At 37.8% G+C, this 15,009-nt stretch overlaps 2 protein-coding genes across 6 annotated transcripts in view; one reads left to right on the top strand and one right to left on the bottom strand.

The window, feature by feature from the left end:
- The window catches only part of jak2a (Janus kinase 2a), a 38,733-nt gene that overhangs the window by 385 nt on the left and 23,339 nt on the right, over positions 1 to 15,009 (top strand). Inside the window, exon 1 of one of the 3 annotated variants that reach the window (XM_023960568.2) lies at positions 14,262 to 14,564. The exons of 1 other annotated variant lie outside the window; for it this stretch is intronic. The gene's annotated coding sequence lies outside the window, so the exon portion shown is untranslated. Of the gene's footprint in view, positions 1 to 14,261; positions 14,565 to 15,009 lie in introns of those variants that run through there. One more of the 3 variants, XM_020707734.3, reaches the window with a different exon arrangement.
- Positions 6,301 to 8,105, bottom strand: LOC101159076 (zinc finger and BTB domain-containing protein 26-like). Of its 3 annotated transcripts, none has more exons than XM_078955812.1 (4): positions 7,940 to 8,105; positions 7,400 to 7,612; positions 6,995 to 7,307; positions 6,301 to 6,924 (listed from the first exon to the last, which is right to left on the bottom strand). In XM_078955812.1, the coding sequence occupies exons 1-4, from the start codon at positions 7,955 to 7,957 to the stop codon at positions 6,452 to 6,454; spliced, it is 1,017 nt and encodes a 338-aa protein (XP_078811938.1). In that variant the 5' UTR covers positions 7,958 to 8,105; the 3' UTR covers positions 6,301 to 6,451. The 3 variants fall into 3 exon arrangements, with proteins under 3 accessions (XP_078811938.1, XP_020556809.1, XP_078811937.1); XM_020701150.3 differs by having other exon boundaries at positions 7,439 to 7,745; positions 7,940 to 8,080; XM_078955811.1 differs by having other exon boundaries at positions 7,400 to 7,745; positions 7,940 to 8,080.

Below are 15,009 nucleotides of genomic sequence, written 5' to 3' on the forward strand. Positions count from 1 at the left end.
GAGCAAGGATAAAAAGATGTAAAGGGGCAAGCCGGAACAAGCCGCTTTTCGAGGCGTGGGCTAGCTTGTTTTAAAGAAACAGACCGCGAGAGGTGAAACATTAGCGCGGGGGAGGAGGACGAGGAGGGCGGGGGGCTTTGAAGCGCGAGGAACACAGGAGATCACAGGTTCAGCACAAATTCTGTTTTCTTAAAAAAGAAAAAAATCTAATTGAAGACTATTTTTTTAATATATATTTTTTTAAAATATTTTTTTACAAATTTTAAACCATAAATTCCGAAAAGTTAAAAATGACTGTTAATCCACTTGACCAAATTCAAATATCTGCAAGCTGAGGAAATGCTTACAGTGCAGTTGGAAGAGACCCAACTTATCAAGATAGTAATCCTATTAAATAATATGTGGACTTGACCACTCAGCAATGGTGGGCGATTTCATCCTAAAGCCACCAATAGTACCAATGATATAAAAGACACAAAATAGTCACAGTGTGGATAAGCATTTCTCAAATTCAATTTTAGAAAGTTTTGTGTTTTAAAATGGAAAAAAAATGTGTCTGTCAATTCATTTCAAATGAACCGATTTACCCTTCACTCTTTCAACATTGGACCATTCCTCAGTGGCGGTTTTTGATATGGGCGATGTGGGCGGTCGCCCAGGGCGGCACTTCATAGGGGGCGGCATTTGCCGTGCCCGATGCTGTGCTACTGTATTCAAAGAGGCTACTATATTCATAAAGGAAGATTTGCGCTTTTAATTTGAAATTGCTTCAGCTGCCGACACTTAACAGTTTTAGTTTGACACATCAGACTCTTAAGAATGTCTTCATCCTTTTTCCCCTTCACACTTATGGTGCAAAAAAAAAAAAAAAAAAAAAAGATGAAATAACTCAGAGTGAAACAACATAAAACAGGCACATGAAAAGGAATTAGGCAGAACAAACATCCGTGCTCAACCCCATTTTCAACAAAAGCAGGCAATGGGGATTATTTCCCATAATTCTTTGCTCCGACACAGCAGACCCGACGCACACGTGACCACCGCCCTCTGCTGCAAGATGCTTGCGGCCACACCTCTTTGCGGTAGTCTTTGGAGCATAAGTCCAAAAACTCGAGAGGGGGGCGCAACTCGCCGGTGGCTGAATCACACTAACAGGTGATTGGGAGAATTTTCTATCTGACAATCAACTCTGGGCCGCAGCTGTGCCTCCCGTCATAGAGACGGAGCCGCGTGTGTCAGAGGGAAGGGGAGGGGGAGGGATTGTTACGGGGGGAGAAGGGAGGAAGCACCCAGGCGCAGAGAGCGAGAGGAGGCAGGAGGTTGCAGGGGAACGGGGGCTTTAATAAACAAAACTAAGGACACAAAACCAAAACCACTGCAGACGGCAGGCTAGAAACACTAAACACTCGAAACGGGGAGAGCAGACTAACATACTGACTAACATACTATGGACCAGCCCAGGAGGAAGGGAATGACAAGACTTAAATACATACAGACAACCGACACACAGGTGAACACAATCAGGAAGGATGGGGAACCAAAGTTAAACTCACAACAAAAACGAAACAGGAAACCCTACAAAATAAGACAGGAAGTTAAACTCAAAACATGCCAGAACAAAAAGGAAACAAACCACAGGGGCAAAGAAACAGAAACCGTAACAGGGGTGATGGGTGCAGACCATTTTTTATGGATTGAGTTTTTTTGGAGGATTTCTACTGTTGGTGTTGCACAAATTTAGGGAAATGCCAAATATTTTTGGAGTAATCCCACTGATGAATTCTATGATTTAGTCTTTTATGTTTTACAAGACATAAACATATTAATCACAATAAGTTTTTTTTTTAGATCTAATCCCTCTGATATGTTTCACAAAGACACACACAGGACGTCACACATTAAGAAATTATTGCTAAAAATGAAGCAGGAGTCCAGCTTAAAAAAATGCTCTAAAAAATGATAAAAGAGCAAAAAAAAAACGGAAATATTTGAATTGTAATTTCTTATTAATATTTCCTGGCTTTCTTTGTTTTATTCTGCAGCATGTTCATATTTGTATAATTTTAACAGAATATATTTCTATGGAGAGCAAAATATAACAAGTTATTTAGGGTTTAAGTGTTCCTGTTTTTATGCATATTTATGTTAAAAAAGTTCAGTTTAAAAGGTTTAAAAGTTTAGCTTTAGTGTGTTCAGTAAATGTTTATCTTCTTCGGCCCAAAACCTTAAGCGTGTTTGACTGAGTTTGACCCCCCTGTAATACGAGTCTAGAAAATTCATGCATTTTTTATGTAAAATTGCTAAAAAGAAGATAGGGAACACAACAGGATGTTGTCAAATTGTGTGTGTGTGCTGGGGGGGGGGGGGGGGGGGGGTTGGGGGGGGGCTGTGGGGTTACTCGCCCAGGGAGTAAGTTAGTGTAGAACCGCCACTGCCATTCCTTATTCATTATGTAGTACCATAGATATCTATGCATGTGTGTTTGTCTATCATGGTGTTGCTTTAAATTAAAGACACACTACACACCAGTTAGACAACCCAGATAACCTAAAAGAAAAGAATATATGTAGGTCTATAAAAACATAAAGTTTGGGATTTTCTAGTCATGGCTAGCCATGAATTTTCCTTTTTTTAAATTAATATTTAATCAAAGAAAAGGTATGTCAGGAACCATTCCTGGCTATTTATACCATATTATTTGGTCTGCATATCATATCTTGTGGTTTTCTTAGATGTAACAGCATTTGCTCTTTCAGATTAATTGTATATATCATATATATATTATCATATTATATATATTATCAGAAAAATGCCTCAAGAACATGTAAAAACACCAAAAAAAACATGGTTTTAATCAGTCGGTCTATTATAAATGAATATTTTTGAAATTGAAGTCTGGTACTAAATATTTAAAGTTAGCTGCCACAGAAAACTATTAAGATTTTACTGTCACTTTACATGAGAGGTCATAATAGTAATTAGACATTGGCAGAGAAAACATATGTAGCAAAAGAAGACTAGCCACAGCAAAGAGATGAACAGTTTAAGTTTTACTGCTAAAATTACCAAAGTTCGTTTTTAGATTTTGAGCATCATATCAGAGACAAATTAGAGTATGGGCCTGTGTTCACCTAAAAGTATGATAACCAGTGGAAGCACCTGACATGGTGACTATGCCACGGAAAGTATTCACGCAATATCACTTTGCACTTGAAAAGAGTGATTTAAATAACCAGCACTAGTAGTGTGCTATGTACCATGAAATTCCTTCATTACATTTCATCTTTCTTGTTGCCTTTAATCCTTTTTTGCACTCTCATTCATAATAAAGATATCCTGATTGCTACATTTTTTCCTGTGTGTTTATGTGTGCAGCTGTGCATCTGTGCACACAAAAGCATGACCTACTTCCGGAAAATCCTATTGCAGGAAATTTCAGTGGGGGTTTGACATCAGCGAAACAATTAAATGATTAGATACTCCTCGGTCCGGCACACACATACACAGAAAACACATTAAGCCACGCATTTATTGTGTCTGCATGCAGAGCCAGTAGCATCTCGGATGTCCACCGGCTTGTACTCCATTAGGTGAGAGAAGTTACAGTGGCATTTCTGGGGCAGAAGAATAACTGAGAGATCAAAGGAGACATCTTAAAGGAAGGAGTGGAATTAGAGAGCATAGAAACCCTCTTAGCCATGCAAAGACTCACTTACTTACAGTCATGCTCAGTGTACTTCATACATTTGTAGGGAAATCAAAAAGTGAAGCAAAGGAAAAACATAATTTGTTTTTTTATCCTCCTGACTACAAGCAATGCAAATTTGTCATCTTTAGACCATTTCTTAACCTGAATATCTCCCAACCACTCCATACTACTGAATTAACTCCTTTTGCTATCTACAGAGGACATTTAGGGCCTTTCAATGATGCCAGATGTGAATGGGTGGGGCTATGGGAATTGAAGGTTTTGGTGGATTTAAAACATTTTTTTATTGTCTCTGGTAGTCAGGAGGATATTACATTACAAGTCTTACTTATAGGCTTTTATCTTAACAGAACAAACAATCATTTAGCAATTTCAAAATTTTCCTATTTGCATTTGCATTATATGGACCTTAGTAAAATATAAAAGTTTTTGAACATATTTATTTTTTTGCACATCTCAACAAGTTCTGCCTGTTGCCATGTCTCTGTCTTGACATTCTTCTTACAGTACTTTACTACATTGTGTGACCATGATCTGTTTTTTTCTTTGTTTGTTTTGTTTCTCATTTGTTATTCACTTTGAATAAAAGTATCTGCTAAATAACTACATCTAAATCTTAATCTCTAAGATCTGCTGTAAAATATGGTGCTACACTAAGTATAGCTTACTGCAACTACGTTGATGTACTGTCCTCTAATAAACCCAAACACATCAGCTTTCTATCTCTATTTCCTTGAAGAATTGGGCCTCCTGCATTTTATACAGCAGTTCTTTCCATCTTTAGTGGAAGATGGCTCTGATAGCTTTACAAAGAATTATTATGCAAACACAAATCCCTATTTAACATGCTCAAACATGTTTTCATTGGTAAAGTTAGCCCTGGGTTTATTTACAATTCAGATGATTCAGTTTAATTATCCTTCTTCATACCACACCAAATACGGAGACGTTAGATTCAAATCAAGTTCATTACAAGTCAAACCAGACTCTCATGGCTATTTATGTGATGCAAAATAAGAGTTTATGAATATGATTTTACTGCATATGACTGTTGTTGTTCTACGTGCACATTGATGTCTACAAGAAGAAGTAAACAATGTGTTACAAAATATAAGTCCATGGAGGAAGGATATGCATGTAGAGCACCCATTGTTAAGCAAAGTTTGCTTTTGGGTATGTTTTTATGAAGTCAATGAAACGGTTACTGAGAAAATGTCAGAAAGAAAAAAAGTTTTTAGATCAGTTTTGATAAATGGATGTAATTATTGTGTATTATCTTTGTTGTTGTTTTTTTATGTTCGTGTAAAGAAGTTATCCCAGTTTGTCTTACATTCATGACACAATTCAGCAATATGAAATTATTGTTTTGAAAAAATATTCATTTCATCACCAGGTAATAAACAGTGGAGGGTTTAGGAATCTTTGCAAGAACAAGGAAATACAAAAAGGACCTAAATATGGTTAAAAATATATTTATCTAATCATTCTTAGAAAATCAGAAATATAGGGGACAGCTTCTTCCAGGAAGTTTTAGGAATTCAGAAATGAACAAGGTGAAGTAAATTTGTAACCTTGTGATTTTCACAGATTTGTTAGTGTAAGTGGAAAAAAATCCAAATCCTGAAATTCTTTTGGCTGGTGTTGATTACAAAAAAAAACAACAACTAGATTCTCATGTTTAATGGCTTCACATCCTGTGGCCTGAAAAAAAAACACTCATTTAAAAAATAAAATCATTTATGAAGTAGTTTGGATATCACAAAAATGATCACATTTAGATGAATCACTTTTTCAACATTTCCAAATCATCCTCTTATAAAAAAGAAAAAAGAGCCGTTCTGGTAAAAAAATAAAAATAAAAATAAAAGATGTGACCAGAGCAAAGCAAGAGAAACCTGACAGAAATGTGTAACATCTATGAAGTTTTGTGCCTAAAGCAGAAGTCCACAACCTGAGGCTCCAGAGCCACATGCAGTCCTTTCATCTCATTGTGGCTCTGTAGCCTTAAATAGAAATGCTGTTTTAATAATTAATTGGTTAGATTGGATTCTTCACTTATTTAAAAAGAATTCAAACTTAGATGATCTTACAAGACTAAAAATGATTTATTCCTTTGTCCATTGCTGACATTGGACTAAATCAAAAGGCATTGAGAGCTTTACCAGTCTTTCAAAATGTGCATGTCAGATAACTGAGCAGACTTTTGTTAAAGGGCTTAATCTATTGTCAGATGGGTTTATCATTAATAGAAGAACTTTAAACTTTTTATTTTATTTTTAGTTTTTCAGAGGTTGCTCAAAGGTTTTAAAGTATGATTGAAGTAAATCTACTGCAGGAGGAATTTATTTGGCACTGGATTTATTTTATTTTGAAAGGAAGTATAACACTGTTATGATTCAATCACTGTAAAAATGTCAAAGCTACATTTCATAAAAGAATGGCTTTATGGCCACAAAAAATAGGAGTAAAGTGTATTTTTCTAAATGGTAAAAGTGGGACTTTGCAGCTCTCTCTGTTTTTTGTCAAGAAGAACCTGAACCGAAGGGCTCTTTAGTATTAAAGGTTGCAGACCCCTGCCCTGAAGAGTCTGAACCCAAATAGATTAGGGGGGCATTATGTTAGAATAGTATGGATCAAATGTTTTTTCAGCATGCATGTCATTAATAGATTAATATGACCAAAGATTTCTGCAAAAGCTACAGTTCTTCAAGCTTGTCTGACTTGCAAGATGGTCCTGAAATTTCATGTAAGAGCGAGATGCAAAGCACACTTACGAGGTGACTCCCTTGTGTGCAGGTGGAAGTGATCTTGCAGCAAAGCTTTCTTCGTAAACGTCTTGTGACAGAGTGGGCATCTGAACGGCTTGGCAGCGGTGTAGGTGCAAATGTGGCGACTCAAGTTGCCCTTCCCTGAAAAGCTTTTTTTGCAGACCAAACAGAAATGCTCTTTGCTCTCCTTCACATGATCCATGTAGCTCTCCAAGTGCTGAAAGACTTTGTCACACTTTCTGCACAGGTATGGCCTCTGAAGCAAAGTCTTTTCGGGATCCTCTGACACGTCTTCTGCAGTCATGTGACTCTTTGCTGTGTCTTCTCCTGACAGAGTTTTGTCTTCATCTGGTTGATGTTGTTCTGCCAATGAGTTGTTTCTTCCCTCGGCTCCCTCCTCCTCTTCGTGTTGTTGTTCTTCGCCTGGACTGCCTCTGATCTTGGAAACTGTGGTACAAATTATATTTTTTTTAAAAAGTAGTTTAAAAAAACGTCCTGTTTTTTAAAAAAAAGTCACCTTTTTCAGACTCCAAGGCTACTTCAGTTAACTGCATCTTCTCTTTCGAATCCCTAAGTTTTTGTCCAGCTTGTTGACCCCCCCTCGGTGACACTCCCTCTTGCTTTGCCTCTTGGTTTCTGGACTGGACTTCATCCTTTTCCTTCTGATCATCACAGCTGGAATCCAGCCAGCTTCTGCTTAGTTTCTGCTTTAAAAATGTCAGAGTGGGGCTGAGGTAAAGGGAGACTGCTTCTGTGCATTTCTCCACCACCTGACTCATCTGGAGAGCACTGGCTGCCGTCAGGTAGCTCACCAGCTCTCTCAGAGGGATCTGTAAATCAGAAATACGAAAGGACAAACAATATAAATGGGTGGTAGTTACAAGACTAAAGAGATATTGCTAAAAAGTTGCTGTAAGACAACCAGAAATTGCATGGGAACCGTGAAGATCGACTGTTGCACCTCCAAGATTCCGGTGTAGCAGGACAAGAACAATGACTCTGCAACTCTCCCACTGGAAACCACACCCACACTCAGCTCTGCCTGGCCTTCATGGAGCAGGAATTGATCGCGAAGGAAGTCTGAAGATGCTGCAAGCACCACTCTGTGACCGTGGAAATGGACAGGCAGGCCATCCTTTGGAGTCCCGACGTGGAGAGTTATGTCACAGAATTGATGTTCCTCTCTTAAAACATTCATTTTGCTAAGGATGGAGTCTCCGTAGGTGGGGAAACTGAAGTGCAGGGTATCAGAGGAGGTTGCCATGGTTCTTTGGGATGTCAAGATATCAACGAAAAGGGTCGATTTACCTTTATGACATGTTGACACTTTAATTTAGACTAAGGTTTTTCTTGATGTAAATATTGAGCTATAGCACGCTTTGACATGCAAAACAAAAATTCCAGCATTCAAAATTAAAAATAATTTTTACTCTTTATATCCATGAATAGGATGCAGACTTACCATCAAATGTGGAACCATCCAGATCCAATTTTCCCAAAGAAGAATCCCTTTTTCTTTTTTTTTTCTTTTTCAAATAAGTAGGTATCTGGTATTCAACACTGCAGTCCCCCAGTACAAGACAGTTATTCCATTAGTATCGACTAGTAGAGGAACTATAATGTTTCATACAGTAGGAGCCAGTATGAAATGCTGCAGGGAATGGAGCAGAGAATGTGGAACTGATCAGCAAAAAAAGATGCAATGCTAAAACAAACCACGTGATGGCGGTATAGCCTCTTCCCCTGAATGTGAGACAGCGGTCATTCTCACAAATGAAAGAGACAGAGATGACTGGGTTTCAATTCTTAGGGAAACCGCACAAACTTTGCCCAGTGACAAGCATGGAAATGATTTTTACTTATCATAAGGTAGAGAGGGGAATTCAAATGAAACATTTTTTTTCAATGTATGTACCCTAATCAATGCAATGACCAGTACAATCCTTTATGCTTTACATTAAAGGCTGCTTGTCGATTGATCTATGTGGATGTCAAATGCTGCATTTTAATTTGGGATCTTTTTTTTTTAAATTTCCTTAAAAAAGGACGCCTTTCTTTACGCAGAACTGGCAGAAGGAAAATAAAGTCCCAACTGACTGGTCTTAGTGTTTTGTGGATAGATAAAAACTAACTAACATTTATGATTATATTGTGCAAAATATCTGCCTTTTTTGTTTTGTTTTTAGTCTTACAGGGTTTTGAAGGAATAAAAAAGTTGAAGACAGTGACTGGAGCTTTGCCTGCAAACAGAAAAAAACCTCTTTCTGAACATGTGAAGCCTTTATGGCTAATCGTAAAATGCACTTCAGATTCCAGTGGGGATTTGATTCAATTATTGAAGCTACTGGTCCATATCTGCAGGCATACACTGTGTGCATAAGCATTAGAGAGGTAACATTTTGACCATATAAATATTGTAAGCACAATTGCCAACATCAAGCCATGTAAACTTGAATGCATATTGGAATTAATGCATATCAACTGATACGCATTTATGTAAGGAGAGAGGGCGTGGCAGAGGAAGATCAAAATCCTACATAAGGACATGCAGGTAAAATGGGCCTTAAGAGAGATTTAACTGATTCTGACAGATCAGAAAATGTAAAAAGTCTTTAAGAGGGATGAAGAATCCAAGATACTGGGGGTGTGACCGCAGAACTAAGTGTTATGTAGCAAATTGTCAACGAGGACGCAAGAAACGTGTGAAACTTCCAAAGATTTGAGAAGAATCAAGCGTGCAGCTGGCAGGAAGCCTTTATTCACCCGTGCTGCTATGTTCCACAACTGCAACCGACCTGGAGTATCAAGAAGTCCGAGATGTTCCGTTCTCAGGGTCATGGCTAAAGTAAGAAAAGCTGAAACCTGACCACCTCTCAACAGGATGCACAAGTTGAAATGTCAAGAATGGGCCAAGAAATATCTAAAGACAGACTTTTCAAAGGTTTTGTGGACTGATGAGATGAGAGTGACTCTTGATGGACCAGATAGATGAACCCGTAGTTGGATCAGTAATGGACACAGAGCTCCACTTCGACTTAGACGCCAGCAAGGTGGAGGTGGGGGGCTGGTGTGGGCAGGTATTATTAAAAATAAGCTAGTTGGACCTTTTCAAATTGAAAATGGACTTAAGATCAACTCTCAGACCTACTGCCAATTTATGGAAGTCTCTTTCTTCAAGCAGTGGTACAGGAAACAGTCTGCATCTTTCAAGAAGACACTCGTTTTTATGCAAGACATGAAAACCTCATGACATGGCCCCCTTCTTCACCTGACCTAACCCCTATTGAGAATTTTTGGGCCTTTTTTAAGTGGGTACACCTCTCTAAACCGTGGCTGGACAAAAAGTTGATCCCGAGCAGATCAAGAAACTGACAGACTCCATGAATGGAAGGCTTGTGTCTGTCATTGAAAAAAAGGCAGCTACATTGGTCACTGAGGTTTTCCTTTTCACATTTCAGAAAGGTTTATATGTATTTTTTTCTTAGTTTAGTTGTCATTCTAACTTTAAGAGGTTAAAATAAACAAGTGAGATGGGAAAATCTTTGTTTTTCATTGAGTTGCATAATAATTCTGCACACTGTTAGTTGCCTAATGATGGAGTAAATTTAGTTATCCTTTAAGAAAGCCATAACTTCACTTTTACTACTTGAATATGTAAGTTTAAGGGTTTGTTCAATTCAATTCAATTTTATTTGTATAGCCCAAAATCACAACAACAGTCGTCTCGATGGGCTTCGAAGTAAAACATGAAATCAAAAGGATCACGAATACAAAGAGTTCAATAGAAAAATACTAAAATGAACTAACAAACTGACTAAGCTATACTGGCATCCCTGCCCTTAGACCCCCCTTCGCGGTAAGGAAAAACTCCCAAAAAAAACGGATTCCGGAAAAAACGAAGAAACCTCAGGGGTGCCCACATGAAGGAGGGATCCTCCCCCAGGACGGACAGGCGATTTACCAGAAATCTTAGAGAAGAATTAACTTATCTAAATCTACAACTACATATATAAAAGTCCAGCAGACGAGCTTCATCCTGCCGTGGTTGTGGGGACAGTCAAAGGCGCGAGTCGAGCCGGAGACAGGAACCACAGCCAGGTGCAGGTACAGAGCAGAGACGAGCCAGAGATGAGCCAGAGGCAGGATCCACAGCCAGGTGTAGGAGCAGGAGCAAAGGCGAGGTAAACGATCAGGAACTGGAGCACGGATGAGCCAACTGGAGTCTGGAAGCACTCCCACTCCCCAGGAGGGGAGAGGAAAAGAGGGACAATACATGAATCGCACTGCACCAAACAGAGGGATGGAGAACTAAATGATAAATTATGATCAAGAATAGAGGAGAGGAAGGGTAGAAATAAAAACAGGAAAGAGGACAGAACCCCAGTGCACCATAGTTACCCCAGCTTCAACTTCTAGCAGCCTTTTAAAAGAAATAGTTATTATTAAGTTTAATTTAAACAAATTAACATTAAGTTAAATAATCTCTGAATACTAACTAGTCTGACAATAAGCCTGTCCAAAGAGGAATGTTTTCAGTCTAGCTTTGAATGTAGAAACTGAGTCGGCCTCTCTTACATGAGCTGGGAGTTTATTCCATAAGACAGGGGCTTGGTGGCTAAACGCTCTACCTCCAACCGTACTTTTACTAATTCTAGGAACCACAAGCAGTCCTGCATTTTGGGAGCGAAGTGTTCTGATTGGATGGTAAGGGACTATGAGGTCCTTAATATAGGACGGGGCCATTCCATGTAAGGCCTTATAGGTTAACAGGAGGATCTTGAACTTGATCCTGGAATCAACTGGGAGCCAATGGAGCGAAACTAACACAGGAGTGATGTGATCTCTTCTGCTAGTTCCAGCTAACAATCTAGCTGCTGCGTTCTGAACAAGCTGGAGACTTCTTAAGGAACTCTTAGGACACGCTGCTAACAAGGAGTTACCAGGAGTAATCCAGCCTCGACGTAACAAATGCATGGATGAGTTTTTCAGCATCACTCTTAGAAAGTATATTTCTGATCTTAGCAATATTCCGCAGGTGAAAAAAGGCAGTTCTACACGCCTGAGATATGTGAGCCTTAAATGATAAATCCTGGTCAAGTAAAACCCCAAGGTTTCTAACTGTGGAATTGGGGGCTATACTTATGCCATCCAGGGAGACTATCTGAGCAGACAGAGTATCTCTGAGGTTTTTAGGACCAAGTATAATGACCTCAGTTTTTTCTGGGTTCAAGAGGAGGTAATTAATTGTCATCCAGGTCTTGATGTCACTGATGCAGGCGTTCAGTTTCTCTATCTGGTCATTCTGGTCAGGCTTCATGGATAAATACAACTGCGTATCGTCGGCATAACAATGAAAATTAATGCTGTGTTTCCTGATTATGTTTCCTAGTGGTAGCATATAAAGCGTAAACAGGATCGGTCCCAAGACTGAGCCCTGTGGGACTCCATAGTTGACTCGAGTGCACTGAGAGGAATGGCCATTTACATTAACGAACTGATACCTATCGGACAGATAGGATTTAAACCACTGGAGAGCAGATCCTCTGATCCCTATGTCCTGCTCTAATCTATGGAGTAAAATACCGTGGTCGATAGTGTCAAAGGCTGCACTGAGGTCCAACAGGACCAGAATAGAAAGTAGTCCCTTTTCTGAGGCCAATAACAAGTCATTAGAGACTCTAACTAGTGCAGTTTCCGTACTGTGGTGAGGTCTAAACCCCGACTGACAGTCTTCAAAGTGGCTGTTGTCCTGTAGGTGGCAGTAAAGCTGCTTAACTACAACTCTTTCTAGGATTTTAGAAATAAAGGGCAGGTTTGATATCGGTCTATAGTTGGCCAAGATGCTAGGATCCAAACTGGGCTTTTTCAGAAGAGGTTTAACAACTGCATATTTAAAAGACTGTGGCACGTAACCCGTTTCCAGAGAGGCATTTATCATTGTTAATATGGGATCATTAATTAGGGGAAAAGTTTCTTTAAAAAGTCTAGTGGGAATTGGGTCTAACAGACACGTTGAGGATTTGGAGGACGTAATAATTGATGTTATTTCCGCTTGATCCACAGCAGTGAAGCAGTCCAATGTTACAGAGGTTTCTATGGATGCCTCCACTTCTACCGCTTCAGCCTGCTCTGGGCTGATAGTAGGAATAACTTGATTTAACTTATGTCTAAGTTTGTTTACATTTTGGATTGACCAAGTGCATTGTAGTGCTACAAAAATAAAATGACTCCTTAGAAATACAATTTGACTAATAATTTTGCACATGGTGTGAGGAAAAAGGTGCATGAAGAATTATAAAGACTTAGAAATGTTAGGGTTGTACAAGACTGAATTGGAATGTGGGGGAAAAAGTCACTTTTTTTAACTTTAGCCTGTGCATAAAGATATCCATCCATCCATCCATCCATCCATCCATCCATCCATCCATCCATCCATCCATCCATCCATCCATCCATCCATCCATCCATCCATCCATCCATCCATCCATCCATCCATCCATCCATCCATCCATCCATCCATCCATCCATCATCCATCCATCGTCTTCCACTTGTTTAACTTGTGATTTTCTTTAAATGTTATTTTTTCCCCATTGTTTACTATGATGTTATTTTTATTTGTGTAAGTTTTGCCTTAGGCTTGTATAAAATGTGTTTTTAAATAAAACAAATTACTAATGTTAAAATGTGTTTAGCTGCATAAATAAATACAAAGAATAACCTATAAGTGTGCATGAATAAAATATGTTTTTTATGTGTAACACATGCGTCTTTCATTCGCTTTTTTTGTTTAATTGTATCTTGAGAAGGTGAACTGTTATCAAACATCTTTTTGACCAACTGTATCTTCAGAATGACTAAGTTTCAGTGATCTGTAACTGGATTCTCAGTGATCCGCAGCTTCCTCCAGAAAATAAATATTTAATAAAATGATAAGATTGATCAACATTTTTCATTTTTGATTCTCTGCAGTCCAACGAAACATTTTTTACTGTCTAAGAAGCCATAAAAATGTACTTCAGACAACTTTTTCTGTAGAAAAAAAAAAGTTTTTCTAGCCCTTTAACTAATAGTTTCATGGAACAACACCCATATTATTATTATTTCAAAATGATAAAAAGTTTTTTTTTTGTTGATGTAAATGTCAATCCTGTAAATGTAAATCCTAAAACATATATATATGTATCTATATATATCTATATCTATATATATCTATATCTATATATATATATAAATATATATCTATATATATATTATATCTCTATCTATCTATATATATATATAGATCTGTATATATATAAATATATATATAGATCTGTATATATATAAATATATATATAGATCTGTATATATATATATATATATATATATATATATATATATATATATATATATATATATATATATATATATATATATATATATATATATATATATATATATATATAGATCTATATATATAGAAATTTCTTACAATAAATAAACAATGTCCTTCAGTCCTTATGTACAATGCCTAGATGATTGTTATCTTGTCACAAGAATTACAGATGAGAGAAAAGGCATAAATACTGAGTATGTCACGTAAGTAACATAAATTGTAAGTTACAGTCCATGTGAATTACTCCGCATTTTAACTAAAAAACAAAGGCTTTCTTGTCATTTTCTTGCCCCTGAGGGATGAACTTGTCTCTAAAAAAAACGCCTTGTTTGACGTGGAAAAGGAAACCCTGAAAACACCGGACTAAAGAAAGCGGCACCTACATGTTGCTCCGCCCCCGCTGATGTCGTCATCATCGTCACACATCTCGAGTATAATCGGCTCTCATCGGGGCTCAAATGGTACAGTCCATGTTAGTAGGAACTGTTTAGAGGTGCTCAGTTGTGTTTTAAATTAAACCAACATGGCGAGGATAAAACTGAGAATTGTCGCCTGTTGACAAAGTTTAGGAGAGGATGTGAGGAGGGACCAAATGACCAAAGGGTAACGGTACTTTTATGTACCGTTAGACTTAGCACTGCTAGCTAATCCCTCTCACCGTCAGAACTGGATTACTACCCACTCCCGTAGTGACTTTGGGGAACAACCTGAGTAAGTTTAAGTCTTCAACAGTTTACGCCTTCAACAGTTTACGCCTTTGCTGACGCTTAATTGAAGCTCTTTGGGATGAACTCACCAAACGTGTTTATGCATATTATTGTTTTTTTTTAATATATATATATATTGTTTACAATGCTGACTGCTGAACCGTAAAGCCAACAAGGCGAAAGGAAGGAAGAAAAACAAACGAGCTAAGGACGTTAACCTTTTAAAATCACGTTTTTTGGTCATTTTTTTTCTTCAAATAAAGTGTTTTTAAGCACAAAACCCCGGAAAAAAGTTCATTGTATATTTTTAGTTAAGCGCTTTTGTTGTTGTTGTTTTTATCAACTATGATCATAACAGCCCATTTCCCCTAAGAAGATAGAGACAAAACTTAATCAAATTTGTACCGATTTCTGAAATTTATTGTGATAAAAATAATTGTTGTTTGTAA

The sequence above is a fragment of the Oryzias latipes genome, chromosome 12 (genome assembly GCF_053564925.1).
Source record: "Oryzias latipes strain Hd-rR chromosome 12, Olatipes_Hd-rR_3.1".
NCBI lineage: Eukaryota > Metazoa > Chordata > Actinopteri > Beloniformes > Adrianichthyidae > Oryzias > Oryzias latipes.